This window comes from Pteropus alecto, unplaced genomic scaffold (genome assembly GCF_000325575.1).
Source record: "Pteropus alecto unplaced genomic scaffold, ASM32557v1 scaffold196, whole genome shotgun sequence".
Taxonomy (NCBI): Eukaryota; Metazoa; Chordata; class Mammalia; order Chiroptera; family Pteropodidae; genus Pteropus; species Pteropus alecto.
Genome location: NW_006439717.1, coordinates 39,552 through 56,429, shown reverse-complemented (window position 1 = coordinate 56,429; position 16,878 = coordinate 39,552). Strand labels below are relative to the sequence as shown.

General features: G+C 38.6%; 1 protein-coding gene across 8 annotated transcripts in view; it reads left to right on the top strand.

The window, feature by feature from the left end:
- ATF1 (activating transcription factor 1) overlaps positions 1-16,878 on the top strand; it is a 58,832-nt gene that overhangs the window by 30,280 nt on the left and 11,674 nt on the right. For all 8 annotated transcript variants that reach the window (XR_001517333.2, XM_015593239.2, XM_006916781.3 and 5 more), the window contains one exon: positions 9,996-10,126. Coding sequence is in view for 7 of the 8 variants with exons in the window: in XM_015593239.2 (XP_015448725.1) it covers positions 9,996-10,126 (131 nt within the window). In the remaining variant the exon portion in view is untranslated. The remainder of the gene's footprint in view (positions 1-9,995; positions 10,127-16,878) is intronic.

Here is a 16,878-nt window from a genome sequence, read left to right as displayed (position 1 = left end):
GGCCATTTTGATTACTATAACCTTGTAGTATAGTTTGATATCAGGTTGCGTGGTACTTCCAACTTTGTTCTTTCTCAAGATTGCTTTGGCTATTCAGGTTCTTTTGTGGTTCCATATAAATTTTAAGATTATTTGTTCTAGTTCTTTGAAAAGTACCACTGGTATTTTGCTAGGGATTGCATGGAATCTATAGATTGTTTTGGGTAGTGTGGACATTTTAATGATGTTAATTTTTCCTATCCATAAGCACAGTATATCCTTCCATTTATTTCTGTCTTCAAGCGTCCTCTCAATATCGTATCATGGCATCTTCAAATAATGAGTTTTACTTCTTCCTGTCCAATTTGGATGACTTTCATTTCTTTTTTTTGTATACTGCTGTGACTAGGACTTCCAATACTATGTTGAATAAAAGTGGGGTGAAGTGGATCTCCTTGTCTTGTTCCTGATTTTAAGAAAAACATCTTTAGCTTTTCACTGTTGAGTATGACATTGCTGTGGGTTTGTTGTATGTAGCCGTTATTATTTGAGGTATGTTCCCTCTATTCCCACTCTGTTTTTGTTTGTTTGTTTGTTTGTTTAGTAAATCATGAACAGCTACTGGATTCACATACTTTTACTATCTCTACTGATATGACCATATGATTTTTATCTTCCATTTTGTTCATGTGGTGAATCACGTTATTTGATTTATGGATACTGAACCAACCTTGCGTCCAGGGAATAAATCCTACTTGACCACGGTGTGTGATCTTTTTAATTTATTGCTGAATTCTGTTTGCTACTCTTTCTTTGAGGATTTTTTACATCTATTTTCATCAGGGATATAAGTCTGTAACTTTATGTTTTTGTAATGTCTTTGTCTGGTTTTGGAATCAGTGTAATGGTGGCCTTGTAAAATGAGGTTGGAAGCTTTCCCTCTTGACATTTTTGGAATAGTTCGAGAAGGACAGGTGTTAATTCTTCTTTGAATTTTTGGTAAAACTCACTTGTGAAGTCATTTGGTCCAAGACTTTCATTTGTTGGGAGTTTTTCGATTACTGACACAATTTTGTTTGTAGTAATCAGTCTGTTCAGATTTTCTGTTCCTTCTTGATTCAGTCTTGGAAGACTGTATGTTTCTAGGAATTTATCCATTTCCTTCATATTGTCCAATTTGCTGGCATATAATTCTTTAATATTTTCTTATAATCCTTTGCATTTCTGTGGTGGTGGCTGCCACTTCTCTTTCATTTCTGGTTTTATTTATTTGGATCCTGTGTGCGCCCCCCCCCCGCCCCCACCTTTTTGATGAGTCCGGTTAAAGGTTTATCAATTTTGTTTATCTTTTCAAGGAACCAGCTCTTGATTTCATTGACCTTTTGTACTGTTTCTGACTCATTTTTTCCCCACTCTGATCTTTATTATTTCCTTCCTTCTGCTCACTTTGGGCTTTGTTTGCTGTTCCTTTCCTAGTTCCTTTAGGTGTAAGGTTAGATTGTTTTTTGAGATTTTTCTTGTTTCTTGAGGTAGGCCTGTACTGCTATGAATTTTCCTCTTAGGACTGCTTTTGCTGTGTCCCATAGATTTTGAGTCGTTGTGTTTGCATTTTCATGTGTCTCAAAGTGTATTTTGATTTCTTCCTTGATCTCATTGTTAACCCATTCATTGTTTAGTAGCATGCTATTTAGCCTCCATGTGTTTGTGTTTTTCCATTTTTTTCTTGTAATTGACTCCTAGTTTCATATCGTGTGGTCAGAGAAGACGCTGAATATGATTTCAGTCTTCTTAAATTTACTGAGACTTGTTTTGTGGCCTAACATGCGGTCAGTCTATCTTGGAAAATGTTCCAGGTGTACTTGAAAAGAATGTATATTCTGCTGCTTTGGGGTGAGACGGCTCCAAAAGTATCAATTAACTCCATCTGGTCTAGTGTGTCATTTAAGGCCAGTGTTTCCTTGTTGACTTTCTGTCTGGAAGATGTGTCCACTGGTGTCAGTGGGGAGTTAAAGTCCTGTACTATGACTGTTACTGTTGATCTCACCCTTTATGTCAGTCCGTATTTGCTTCATATAGTTAGGTGTTCCTTTACTGGGTGTATAGATATTTTGAGTTATGTCCTCTTGCTGGATGATCCCTTTATCTTTATGAAATACCTTCTTTGTCTTTTGTTACAGCACTTGTTTTAAAGTCAGTTTTGTCTAAGTATTGCTGCCCCAGCTTTTTTTTTATTTCCATTTGCATGAAATATGTTTTTCCATTCCTTTACATTTTTAGTTTTGTATGTCTTTTGAGCTGGAGTGTGTCTCTTGTAGGTAGCATATGTATAGGTCTTGTTTTTTTAATCCATTCAGTCACCCTATGTCTTTTTTTGCAACATTCAGTCACTTTACATTTAAAATAATTATTGATAGATGTATAGTTATTATTACTATTTTATTGTTTTTGTGTTTCTTCTCTGTTCCTTCCTTATTCTCTTGCTCTCTTGTATATGTTGATGACTTTCTGTAGTGTTATATTTAATTCCTTTCTCTATATTTCTTGTATATCTCTTGTAGAGTTTTGGTTTGTGGTTACCATGTGCTTCCTATATACCAGGCTATATTTATAGCAGTTATTTTAAGTTTGAACACATTTTAAAATCACCACAATTTTGAATCTCTCCCTTCCACATTTATATTTCGGTCATTATTTTTTTACTTCTTTTGTGTGTATCCCTTAATTTATTATTGTAATTACACATGATCTTCCTACTATTACCTTTTAACCTTTATACTAGCTTTATACTTGGTCGATCCACTGCTTTTATTATGTGTTTTCAATTAGAATTTTTTTCCTGTATTTTCTTACTCATATTTTTTATCTTTATGTTTCTTTAAAAAGTCCTTTAGCATTTCTTATACTGGTTTAGTGGTGATGAACTCCTTTAGTATATTCTTGTTTGGGAAACTATCACTCCTTCAGTTTATATGGTGTCTTGCTGTGTAACCTTAGTCATAGGTCCTTTGGTTCATCGCTTTGAATATTTCATGCCAGTCCCTGCCTGCCTGTAAAGTTTCTGTTGAGAATTCAATTGACAGCCTTATGGGAGCTCCCTCGTACATCACTAACCGCTTTTCTCTTGCTACTGTTAAGATTCTCTTTGTCTTTAACCTTTGGCCTTTTAAATTACGATGTGTGTTGATATTGGCTGCTTTGGGGTCAGCTCGTTTGGGACCTTCTGTGCTTCCTGGACTTGTATGTCTATTTTCTTCGTCAGGTTAAGCACATTTTCAATCCTCGCTCTCTCTCTTCTGGTATTCTGTGACACAAATGTTGGTATGCTTGATATTGTCGTAGGGGTCCCTTAAGCTATCTTTTTTCTTTTTGCTGTTCCGATTGTTTTCTGGATGGCTAGTTCAATCCTCTGCTTCATCTAATTTGCAGTTGATTCTGTGTAATGTATTCTTTATTTCTGCCTGGTTTTTTTTTATATTTCTTATCTCTTTGTTGAAGGTCTTGCTGAGTTCATCTAGTCCTCCCCTAATTTCATTGAACATCCTTATAACCACTGTTTTGAACTCTGCATCTGGTAGATTGCTTTCCTCCATTTCATTTAGTTCTTTTTCTGGAGTTCCTCATTTTGGCTGCCTCCCTATGTTTGTTTTTATGTATTAGGTAAATCTATTATATGTCCTGGTCCTGGCAGACTGGCCTAATGTAGTAAGGGTCCAGTGCACAGTCTTGGTGGTCACCCGAGCTGGGTCTTTCAGGGTTGTGTCCTCCTGGTGTAGCTGAGCCTTGATTGCTGTTTGCTTGTCAGTGAGTGGGATTGGCCGTGACTGCAGATGGGCTATTGTGCAGGGGCTGACCCCATGGAGCACGAATTGCTTTAGCAAGACTCTGCTCCCAGCGAAGTCTGCCCTTCAGTGTGTCATTTGTGGAGCTGGTCGAGTGGTGCTCTGATGTGGTCTGAAGCCAACCATGGAGTGTGCTAGTTCTGGAGCCTCTTGGGAGGGGCTTTGGTTCAGGCCAAGGTCAGCCATCACTTGTGACCTCCTGGTTGTAACGACAAAGTGATCTGCGGTTGGCTGCCACTATTGCCAGGCTTGGGACCCTTTGGTGGGTACCATGCTGTGAGCTGAGGCCAACCACCACTATGCGGGTATGTGGCTATTTAGTTGAAGCTACATTCCAAACCAAGACTGGCTGCCACTTCTGTAAGGCTCAAAGGCCACCTAATGAGAGTTACAATGGAAGCTGAGACCAGTTGCTACTTGCGCTGGGTTTGGGGGCCACTCAGCAAGAGATTTAGGGCACAAAGAAGCCAACCACCGCTTGTTTTGGGTTTGTGGACCTTTGAGAGATTTTAGGAAAGGTCATAGCACAAGCCAAGGGAGGCCGCTTATGTGGAAAAGCCACTTTAAGAGCTTAAGACCGGGTGCACAAATTTGGTGAGGTAAATGGTGTTAGCCAGGTTAATGGAGAGCCCGGATTTGGTTGGTGCCCACCTGTGCCAGGATGGCTGGGTGCAAAGAGTGCTCCACAAAGAAACAGTGGCACCTGCCAGCACTTCCATCTCTGGAGAGAGCCACCCTGATCCTCCAGCCCTCATCTGAAAGCTAGTCAGTTCAGTTCCTATCTGTCCCTTGCAGTTTTTGAGCTCCTGCCCCTGCATCGGTCCCTTTTAAAGGACTCCTGGGTCTCCAGTAGCCCTCTGTCTCACTTGGATGCAATCCCTGCTAGTTTTCACAGCCACGTTATGGGGACTCCTTTTCCTGGCACTGGTGTCCCAGGCTATGGAGACTGGTGTGGGGTCGTGATGCCCTCCTTGCTCCTCAAGAGTGGATTGCTGCAGCATTCCTCCCGTTTCTTAGTCACCACACCATAGATATTGGACTTGCCTGTTCTGCATCTCCACCCCTCCTACCAGTCTCAATGTAGCTTTTTCTTGAGGAATTCTGTTCAGCTAGTCTTCAAGTGGTTGTTAATGGTTGTTCTATAATTTAGTAGTACTTTTGATGTGTTCGTGGGAGGAGGCAAGCACAGTGTTTACCTATTCCACCATCTTGACCAGGAGTTGAAAATTTAGTTTTACATAAGTACACTGTCTATATTAAAACTTATTTTTCTTCAAGCCCTTTAAGTAGAGCTCTTTTACAAATTAATTTTGGCAATATACTCTAGAGGTAGAAAAACATTATGTGTATATAACATATATCCATAGACATACATGAACAGAGACTCCATTCTTTCTCCTAAAACTTTAGCCATGAATTAGGTACAACAACATAGTTTATAAATAATAGTTGAATTTAAATTGTCTCTGGCAGACAGAACAATTACCTGCTTACATGGGTAAAGCTTTTTACTGGTATTTGTGGAGAAGACTTTTAAGATTAGTATTTGCCCCTGAGTAATCTTACAAAGGTTTTGGACTAGATTTTGGGCAAGGAGCTTCTACAGCAGTCTGTATTTTAAAAAGTCTCTCCCCCCACCCCCACTTTTTTTTTCAGTCTCTGTGGGCAGTGTTTTATCTCCTGGGGTGTTTACATTTCAGACATAAGATTTATATCTTCAAGGGACAGAAAGAATGCAAGTTTTTTTCCTACACGTTTTGAGATGTATTTTTCTGTTATCAGAAGTCTAGTGTAATTAGTGTTTAAAATGTTCCTTTGTATTAGGGGTCAGGCCACATAGGTCACTCTATTCATTTCATCATCAATCACCGCTCATCCTCCCCTTTGCTCTCCTCACTTTCCCAGGGATTTTACCTCTTAGCATCTTAATTAGGCTTTGTCACAGCACTCAGATCTTATTCTATGACAGTTTGTGATCTCTTAGCTTTGCAAAATGGCACATTAAGGTTGCTAGCTTTTTTTCTTTCCTGCCACCTTGTCTTCTTCTAGTCCCAAAGCTAGCAGAGTAGTGGACAGCTGCACATCCTTCTCTCACCTCAGCCCTTCCTCAAACTTTCTTGAGCTAAAGCTCAAGTTGGGCATTGGTGGCCAGCCAAACTGCCCACAGCATAGGCCAGCCCACTGTGGCAGCCATTTTTTTTCTTTGCTGCAATGAGCTATGTGCAGTTTCTTAAAAGCACTAAAGAAGCTAGTGTTTTGGGGGTATCCCCATACTGATGTAGTGTTCCACAAGCATACAAACCACATAGAGGTCAGTGGCCAACTCAGGATTTCCCTTGCAGATGCCTCTTCCCCAAGGCCTATTTCTCCAGTCTCCTGGCTGGCTTGCCAATTGTTAGTTCACAAACTGGCCCATACACGGAGGGCAAGGGGAGACTAAAGAAAGAGGCAGACCACTCCAAATTGGCAGGTAAGCAAGGGAGCTTACTTACAAGGCTTGTTTGGGGTGGCTGCAAGATGAATAGATCTCTTCTCTACCACCAGAATCTTAAGAGTATATATAGAGGCCTTAACTGGGTTCAGTCACACATGTTGTCCAAATGGTCTCAGCAACACCTTAGTCTCCCAAGGCTATGTCCTTGGAAGAGCTCCCACTGAGAGTGGTAGGCAGCGCATACTTTCCAAGGACGGGGGAGGGGATGAGGAGCATTTGATTGTCCAGGTCTGGCTTGTGAGTCAACCAGCAGTCACGTCCTCTGGTTTACCTCCTCCAACAGGTCTATTGAAGTTTTGTATTAATTACCTTTAGACTTAGCTTAGACTGTTAGTGGCAGTCACCAAAAGAGTGCAAATAAAAAGTTTAATTTCCAAAAAATGGGATTTCCAAAAATTCCCAGCACAAAACAGCTCCTAGATAAAAAAAAATTGTTAATACATTGTACATATATGGGAAATAATAGAAATCTCAGTACCCTCCCCTAGTAAACATAAAAACCATATATATTCAAATATACGAGCTGAAACCAGAACGGGAAGTAAAAACAAGCACAAAAACCAAGATATACCCATTACTTTAGGTCTACTGCAGTAAGTCTGAACCTGAGATTTCTGTATTAAGCTAGAATACCTGTAAAAAGCTATAACATCTGAAAGGAAGTTTCCCCAAATTAAACTTTCTGGATTACTACCAATTAAGATCAATCAAATATGAATTCAGTGAAAAATCATCAAACATACAAGGAAATGAACCACTATAGATGATTATATATTGTTTCTGCTAATTCTCAGCTCAAAAAGTGCAGAAAAAGCGGTCGATAAAATTTAGTACTCACTCAAGTTTTTAGCAAATAAGGAATAAAAATGGGCTTCCTTAGTATACATTGACTTTGAGACTGAACTATATATATTAGGAAGATGATGGCTTAAAGTCCCAGACTGGCCACTACATAGGGAACACGTGGACCAGATAGGAATTGCACTGAAAAGGCTTTGAAATCTGAATTGACTTTGGAATCACAACCCATAGAAGGTTGATCAGAACTTGTGGCCTGGGCACAACCAGGTTGATGGCCTGCTAAAATGAGAATATCAAAAATTCTCCATAGAAACAAGAACTGAGTAGGATATCACAATATTAAAAATGTCCAAAATTACTTAGCATACAAAGAACCTGGAAGAATCTAACTTGCATAGGACATAACTGTCAGCAGATGCTCTCTCCTAGATGACAGATGTTGGAATTATGTGACGGACTTCAAAGGAGCTGTTACAAAGGAGCTGTTATTAAAGTGTTCTAACAAGTAAGGGTGAATGGGAAGATAGAAAAAGAGAACGATATAGAAATTTTAGAGCTGAGAAATACATTAACAGAAATAAAACCTAACTGGATGGGTTCAGTAAGAGAATAGAGATAAGGAGCTAATCATCTTCAAAGGTAGCTCAATGGAAATTATCCAAGCTGAACAATCTGAAAAAATTAACAAATTCTTGGGGACTTGTAAGACAGTACCAAAAGATCTAACATTTGAGTCATAGGAGAGGAAAAATAATGTTGCAGAAAAAAATACTTGATGAAATAATGGCTGAAATGTCCCCAAATTTGGTGAAGCCTACAATTTAAAAAATTCAGCAAACTCTAAACAGGGTAAACACAAAGAAATCCCTTTCCAGACACATCATAATCGGACTGCAGAAAACTAAAGACAAAAATCTTGTGAGCAGCCAGAGAAAAATGACACATTACTTCTAAAGGAACTATGTGAGTGACTACAGATTTCTTGTCAAAAACCATGGAGGCTGGAAGGAAAGGAAATAGCATTTTAAAGTTCTGAAAGAAAAGAATTGTCAATCCAGAATTCTGTATCTAGTAAAAATATCCCTCAGAAATGCAGGTGAAATATTCTAAGATGAAAGAAAACTAAGAAATCATTGACAGCAGAACTGCTCTAAAATAACTGCTAAGAAAGTTCATAAGATAGAAATTTGGAAGAATTGGAATGAAGAAACAGCAAGGTTTGGGCAAATATAATGGACTGTTCTACTGAATTCTTTAAAATGTTTGATGGTTGAAAAGATAAATCATTGATGGGGTTTTCGATGTAGGCAGGTGTAATAAATAAGACGACTGCATTGTAAGGTATGTAAACATCTAATCACTATGTTGTGCACCTGAAACTAACAAAATATTGTATGTCAACTATAAAAGAATTTTTTTTAATTATACAACATACAGAGGGGAGGATAAAGAAATTTCATATGGTGGTATGATTTCTAAGATTCACTTGAAGTGGTGAAATAATGATTCTAAGTAGACTAGGTATGTATGTGTATTATAACACTCTAGAGCGACTACTAAAAATACTATACATATGATTTAGTCAGATAGATAATTCTGAAAAATCTTTAAATAACTCAATGCAGAAGAATTTAACAATAAAAACCAGAAAGCAAATAATAAAATTGTAATAGATATTAATAATTATAATAAGACATGGCTTATACTCACTAGATTATAAAACTGTAATATTCCTCATGAATCTAAACACGAAATCCTAAACAAACTATTAGAAAACTGAATCCAACAGCATATAAAAGGTATTATATTACCATGATCAAGCAGGATTTATCCCAGGAATGCAAGATTGCTTTAACATATTCATAGAAAAAAAAAAAACTTATGATTATCTCAAGCTTAAATTTCTCCAGCTTTACTGGGTAGAACCAGCTTTGGGTCTGATAAGGGCTCTGACTCTTCAGTAATTGCATCGTTTGCATTTTGGAATTTGTGGATGCCTATTCCTGGAAGTAGATGCTGTTAGGAATGTAGAGAGGGAATTTCTTCACGGGCTGGAACATAGTAACATGAAAGCTCCCTTTTAATGCTAAGGGATTTTTCTTTTGTGATTCTTTTTTGTTAACTGTGTTCACACAAGTACATATCAGTTTTCCGATTTTTTTTTCTACAGTGAACATGGAATTCTTGAGTAAACATTTTTCTTATTTTTCCAGAAACAAATAATGCTTATTTCTCCCTCCTCCCCTGATTGTGTTTTGGAAGACCTTTCTTTTCGGCAAGGAAGCTTTTTCCATCCCTTATTCCTGTCATGAGTCCCATTTTACCAAGTCTGAGGGATTCTGTGGGATCTTATTTACTTCTTCTTGTTAAAATAAGCAGTTTTATCACCAATACTCTGTATTTTTAAAGTATTTCTAATTTTTTTTTCTTCTGAGAACTGTGGGCTTCTCTTCCACTACAGAGTTGAAGGTTGAAAAAATAAATTTGATCTTTTTAAAACAAGGTCACTGACACTGTTTAGAAAATGAATGGTACTTTGTTAATTAATGAAATACCTCAAAATGGAGCCATCTCTCCTGTTGGAGAAAATTGTATTTTATACCCCTATACGGGCCTTGTACATCTAAAGGCACTCTGTATGAGTTTTCATTCAGTGTCTCTTTTCAAATACTAATGAACTAAAATATAACTAGCCTGCTGTAGACCAGAACAATAGTATTTGCTAGACAAAGGATTCCTTGACACATTTTAGGTGCCTAGTAGATTATTGTACTTTTAACCAGAGATTGAAAACAGTTTATTTAGCAGTTTTTTGTTGTTGTTTTTTTTTTTTGGTAAAGCTGTCCTTTTTACCAACATTAATAGAGTTCTATTTTTCACAGAAAAATTTTGAAAGACCTATCTTCTGAAGATACACGGGGCAGAAAAGGAGACGGAGAAAACCCTGGAGTTTCTGCTGTTACTTCTATGTCTGTTCCAACTCCCATCTATCAGACTAGCACCGGACAGTACAGTATGTATAGCAATAAATTTCCACATGACAGACAAAAACTAACTTTTCTATGTAAAGAAGTGTTGTATAGAAAGACTGTCATACTTTAATAGTGACAATTATTAAAGGATAACATTTGGGGCCAGATACAATGTAAAGTTCTTTTTCAGCATTATCTCATTTACTCCTTACAACAACTTTGTGATGTGTAGGCAGTTATCACTTTGTAAGGGGAACCGAGGCTTCGAAAGTTAGATAATGTCCCTAAAGTCACACAGCTTATAAATGATACATTTACTCTGGATATAAGTCTATGAGTTTTGACAAATGCATGGAGTTGTCTAACCACCACCACAATCAAGATATAATTCTATCACCCCAAGAAATTCACTTGTGCTATCCATTTGTAGATAATCTCTCCCTCTACTCCAACCCCTATTCTTCAAGTCTAATTGTTTCCTTGCCACAAAATATAATGTTCCATCTGACCACTTCTCACCATCTACAGTCACTACTACCTTAGTTTATACTCATCTGAATTACTGCAACAGGCATCCAATTGGTTATCCTGCTCTAATAGTTTTCCATACTGCAAGCAAAGCGATTTATTTAAAATGTCAATTATATCACAGCACTCTTGCTCAGAATCCTGTGATGACATCCCATCACAGTTAGAATAAGTCCTACAAGGCATTATGTTCAGGCCTTGCCTATCTTATCTCATCTCCTGCCACTTGATGGCATTCTGGCCACACAGGCTTTCTTACTATTCCTTCAACACAAGAAACTTGTTTCTGCCTCAGGATCTTTGGAGTTCTCAGCTCCACTGCCTGGCACATTCTTCTCCCATATCCTCACATGACTTTCTTTCATCCTCACTTCTGCTCTGCTTAAATGTCACCTCAAAAAGACTGCTCTTTTTAAAATATACTTCTTATGGTTATAGATTAGCTTATTTATGATCTATTCTCAAAGAATATAAGTTCCTTGATGGGAAGAACTTTGTCTTGTTCACAGCTGTATGTATCCTTGGCATATAAGGCATGGCATATAGATTTTTAGCAAAATGTGTTATGAATAAATGATTTAAAGACTGAATATAGAGTACCTCTATGAAAACACATAAGAAACTGGGAACAGTGGTTGTAAGGAAGGAAACAGGAGCAGAGGTCAGAGGCCGTTGGAAGGTTCACTTTTATTTCAAACAAAACTGAAATTTTTTTACATATATTACTCTTTACCCCCAGATTTTAAGGCAGCATATTAGCAAGTTAAAAATTATGATACATTTGTGCCCTACCCCCTGCCCTTATCCACATGGGATGCATTCCAAGACCCCCAGTGGATGCCTGAAACCAAGAATAGTGCCAACCCCTATACATACTGTTTTTCCTATGCATACAGACCTATGATAAAGTTTAATTTATAAATTAGGCAGCTTCACAGATAGAAGATTCATTCATACCATAGATCTTAGTAACTTCATACAATTTTTTTCTTTAAGTCAAAAACTTTTTCACTAAACAAAAGCACTCTACAGCTTCTCTTTGGCATATCCAAATTGCCAGCATAGTACTCCTGCACTTAGGGGCCATTATTAAGTAAAATTAAAGGCTATTTGAACACAAGCACTGTGATACTGTGACAGTCTATCTGATAACCAAGTTGGCTATTAAAGACTAACAGGCAGGTAGTATATACAGTGTGAATACTCTGGGATGATTTGTATCCTGAGCAGGATGGAGCAAGAAGGCAGGAGATTTTATCACACTACTCAGAATGGCATGCAGTTTAAAACTTGAGAATTGCTTATTTCTGAAATATTCCACTTAATATTTTTGGACAGCATTTGACTGCAGGTGGCTGAAACTGTAGAAAACAAAACCATGGCTAAAGAGTGTCAGCTGTATATGTTATTATTGAAATTAGTATAATACAACTAGTATTTAGGGCAGCATAATCCAGTAGAACTTCTTTGATGAGGGAGATGTTTTATTTCTGCACTGTCCATACAGCAGCCACTAAGCCATGTGTGACTCTTGAGTACTTGAAATGTGGCTGGTGAGACTGAGAAACTGAATTTCTTATATTGTTTAATTCTAGATAATTTAAATAGCCACATGTGGCTAATGACTACTGTATTGGACAGTGCAGATTTAGAGTAAATTCAACCATGTAAATACACATGCTAAGAACAGAAAAAAAGATTTGCAAAAGTGAAAACAATTCTGTATTATCACATATTTAACATCAAAATATGTATATCTATACAGTGTATAGATGTATTAATACAGTTGACCCTTGAACAACATGGGGGTTGGGCGTACTGATCCCTTGTACAGACGAAAATCCACATGTAACTTTTGACTCCTCAGAAGTTTAACTACTAATAGCCTACTGTTAACTGAAAGCCTTACTGGTAACAAATAGTTGATTAACACATTTTTTGTATACGTATTATATACTGTATTCTTATGAAAAACTAAAGAAAATGTTATTAGGAAAATCATAAGAGAAAATATATTTATAATACTGTGTATATTTACTGGGAAAAAAACCCACATGTAAGTGGACCCATGCAGTTCAACCCATATTGTTCAAGAGTCAACTGTATATCAGTCTGTGTGAGCACAGGGAAAAATTAGGAAGGATGTACACCAAAAATAATGGTTCCCTCAGGATGGGGGTAAGGGGTGACCAGTGGAATAAATAGGGATAGATAATGGAACATTTACTATTTTATTTGCATAAATATGTGTGTGTGTGTGTAAAATGTTTGTTGCAGGTAAGGAGATTAAAAGTAATTGTGCTAATATAAGTTTAAAATCTCTGCATCTAAAAAAATTTAATGTTTTTACTTCTAAATTCATATAAATTAAAGTACGTGGGAATATTTGTTGTGTGGCACTGGAGGAGGGATAATTAGGAAACTCCTGAATATGTTTTTTAAATTAAAACAGAAAAGGAAGGCCAGTGTATTTTAGCTTCCTGGTCGGGAAAGGGTTTTTTTAGGAATGTGCAATTATAATCTGAAAAGAGGGTCCAGAGCTGAAGCATTAGATTCTGAAGGAGGCTTATTACGTGGGAATTGCCTAATGCTAAAATGTTTTCTATCTGGTCATGCCTTATGGATGTTTCACTTAAGGTTTGAGGGGAAAGCATTAACATAAATATAATTCACTAAGAAATGTTCCTGGGGAGCTTAGTAATGTGATCTATATAGTGGCTTTCTGATGACTTTATTGATTTTTGCTAGGAAATGAGTGAATATGTTACATTTTTAAAATATCACTTAATAGTTCAGCTAGTCTCTATTAAGGATAAAAAGAAGCCACATCGAGACTAGTAGGAGGGACAGAAACGCCACATGGGCTAGGCCTACACCCATGTGTGGCAGTTGAGTATCGGGAGGGATATGGGTGTGGAGGTGAGGAGCCAGGGGTCCCAGTCCCACATTGGACTCCCCAGACCAGAGCATCAGTGCCAGGGAGAGGAGCCCCCACAACATCTGGCTATAAAATACAGTAGAAATTCTATAGGTCTGGATGAGACAGAAGGCTGCTGGAAATCCAGGTATCCTCTCAAAGGGCCTATACACAGACTCTCTTGCTCCCAGGCGCTCACCCTGAACTCCAACAGAGGGACAGTAGCTCGGGAGGTGCCAGAGGCAGACAGAGAGAGACTGAGTTGTGTAGCTTCGGGGTGAGGGCTGGAGGAGGAACAGCCACCATTGTCTCTGTGTTGAGCCCTCCTTCCATACAGCCTGCAGTCGGCACCATCTTTCCTGTGTTGAGCCTTCCCCTAACATGGCCAAATCTGAATCTGCATTGGCCTGGTATAACCTGCTTGCTCCATTCTGGTAACTCCCTGAGACCCTGCTTCACCCAATTCTCATACCACAAGAGGCACTTTCAACCTCGGTTGGCTCCAAGTTATTTGCTGAGTGGCTCCAGCTCAGCACTGGTGCCAAACCTAAATCTGCATTAACTTAATGAATACCAGTCACCCTGATGACTCCCTGAAACCACACCACACCCAACTCATGTACCAAGGCTTTTTCAGTTAGTTGCTGAGCTTTATGGGCAGCCAGCAGATGGCAGCAGGCCTCGGGGTACCCTAGGCTTTTTGCTGAGCTGACCCAGGCCTGGTACTGGTGGCAGCCAGCCTCAGTTCAGTGTTGCCTCTCTCACACCCCTTCAGGTCCAGCACAGGCAGCAATCAACCACATATCTCTTTGTAGCTCCTACCACATAGCCTCAGGCCAGTCACAGGCAGTGGCTGACCCTGACCTGCACGGGAGCCCCTCCTAAAAGGCTCCAGGACCAACACACTCACAGGTGGCATCACATCACAACACAGCACCACGTAATCAGCCCACAGCTGGCATACTCAAAGAGTGGTCTTGGCAGGCACCAGAGCCTGCTGGAGTGAATCTCACTTCGTGGGGTCAGCGCCCCCCCCCAAGCTCCTACACTGTGGGTGTAGCCAGTCCTCAAGAGCCAGTAAGCCTCAGGGTCAGTCTCACCCACTAATGAACCAACACAAAACAAGGCTTAGCTACAACAGGAGGACACACAACGCACACAAGGGACACTCCTGGAGCACCCAGCATAGGTGATCAGAGACTGCACCACTGGGCCCCACGGGGCACCTACTTATACGAGGCCACCCAGCCAGGACTGGGAGACATAGCAGGTCTATCTAATTACATGGAAGCAAACACAGGCAGCCAAAATGAGGAAACAACCGTGTTCCAAATGAAAGAACAGGAGAAAACTCCAGGAAAAGGACTAAATGAAATGGAGGCAAGCAACCTACCAGATACAGAGTTCAAAACACTGGTTATGAGAATGCTCAAGGAACTTAGAACTTCAGCAAGGAGATGGTAAGCATAGACAATCATAAAAAAGAACTAGTCAGAAATGAAAAATACAGTAACAAAAAAACTAGAAGGAATCACAGCAGATTAAATGAAGAATTCGAATCAGTGGTTAGGAAGACAAGGTAGCTGAAAACACCCAATTGGAATAGTAAAAAAAAAAAAAGAATAAAAAAAAAATGAGGATAGTTTAAGGGACCTCTAGACAACATCAAGTGTACCAACGTTCACATCATATGGATACTAGAAGGAGAAGAGAAAGAACAAGGGATTGAGAACCTATTTGAAGAAAAAAAATGACTGAAAACTTCCCTAACCTGGTGAAAGAAATAGACTTAGAAGTCCAGGAAATACAGAAGGTCCCAAACAAGATGAACCAAAATATGCCAACACCAAACCATAGCATAATTAAAATGACAGAGGTTAAAAACAAAGAGAGAATCCTAAAAGCAGCAAGAGAAGGGCAGCTAGTTACTGATTTCTCAACAGAAACTTTGCAGGCCAGAAGGGACTGGCATGAAATATTCAAAATTATAAAAAGTTAAGACCTATAACCAACACTACTCTACCCAACAAGGCTATCTTTGAATATTGAAGGAGAAATAAAGAGCTTCCCAGACAAGAAAAAGTTAAAGGAATTAATTACCACCAAACCAGTTATTACAAGCTATGTTAAAAGGACTTCTTTATGAAAAAGAGGAGCGGGGAAAACATAAATATGAATAATAAAATGGAAATAACTGTACCTATCAATAATTTTAAATGTAAATGGATTAAGTGCTCCAATCAAAATACATAGGGAAGCTAAATGGATAGGAAAACAAAGATCCATCATATGCACTGTCTAGAAAGACCCACTTCAGATCTAAAGACACACAAAGACTGAAAGTAAAGGGACGGAAAGTATAGACTATAGTATGTATTTTCATGCAAATACAAATATAAAAGAAAAGCTGGGGTAGCATTATTCATATCAGACAAAACTGACTTTAAAACAAGACTATAAAAAGAAAAAGAAGGGTATTACATAATGATAAAGGGATCATCCAGCAAGAGGACATAACTCAAAATATCTATACACCCAGTAAAGGAACACCTAACTATATGAAGCAAATACGGACTGACATAAAGGGTGAGATCAACAGTAACAGTCATAGTACAGGACTTTAACTCCCCACTGACACCAGTGGACACATCTTCCAGACAGAAAGTCAACAAGGAAACACTGGCCTTAAATGACACACTAGACCAGATGGAGTTAATTGATACTTTTGGAGCCGTCTCACCCCAAAGCAGCAGAATATACATTCTTTTCAAGTACACCTGGAACATTTTCCAAGATAGACTGACCGCATGTTAGGCCACAAAACAAGTCTCAGTAAATTTAAGAAGACTGAAATCATATTCAGCGTCTTCTCTGACCACACGATATGAAACTAGGAGTCAATTACAAGAAAAAAATGGAAAAACACAAACACATGGAGGCTAAATAGCATGCTACTAAACAATGAATGGGTTAACAATGAGATCAAGGAAGAAATCAAAATACACTTTGAGACACATGAAAATGCAAACACAACGACTCAAAATCTATGGGACACAGCAAAAGCAGTCCTAAGAGGAAAATTCATAGCAGTACAGGCCTACCTCAAGAAACAAGAAAAATCTCAAAAAACAATCTAACCTTACACCTAAAGGAACTAGGAAAGGAACAGCAAACAAAGCCCAAAGTGAGCAGAAGGAAGGAAATAATAAAGATCAGAGTGGGGAAAAAATGAGTCAGAAACAGTACAAAAGGTCAATGAAATCAAGAGCTGGTTCCTTGAAAAGATAAACAAAATTGATAAACCTTTAACCGGACTCATCAAAAAGGTGGGGGCGGGGGGGGGGGGCC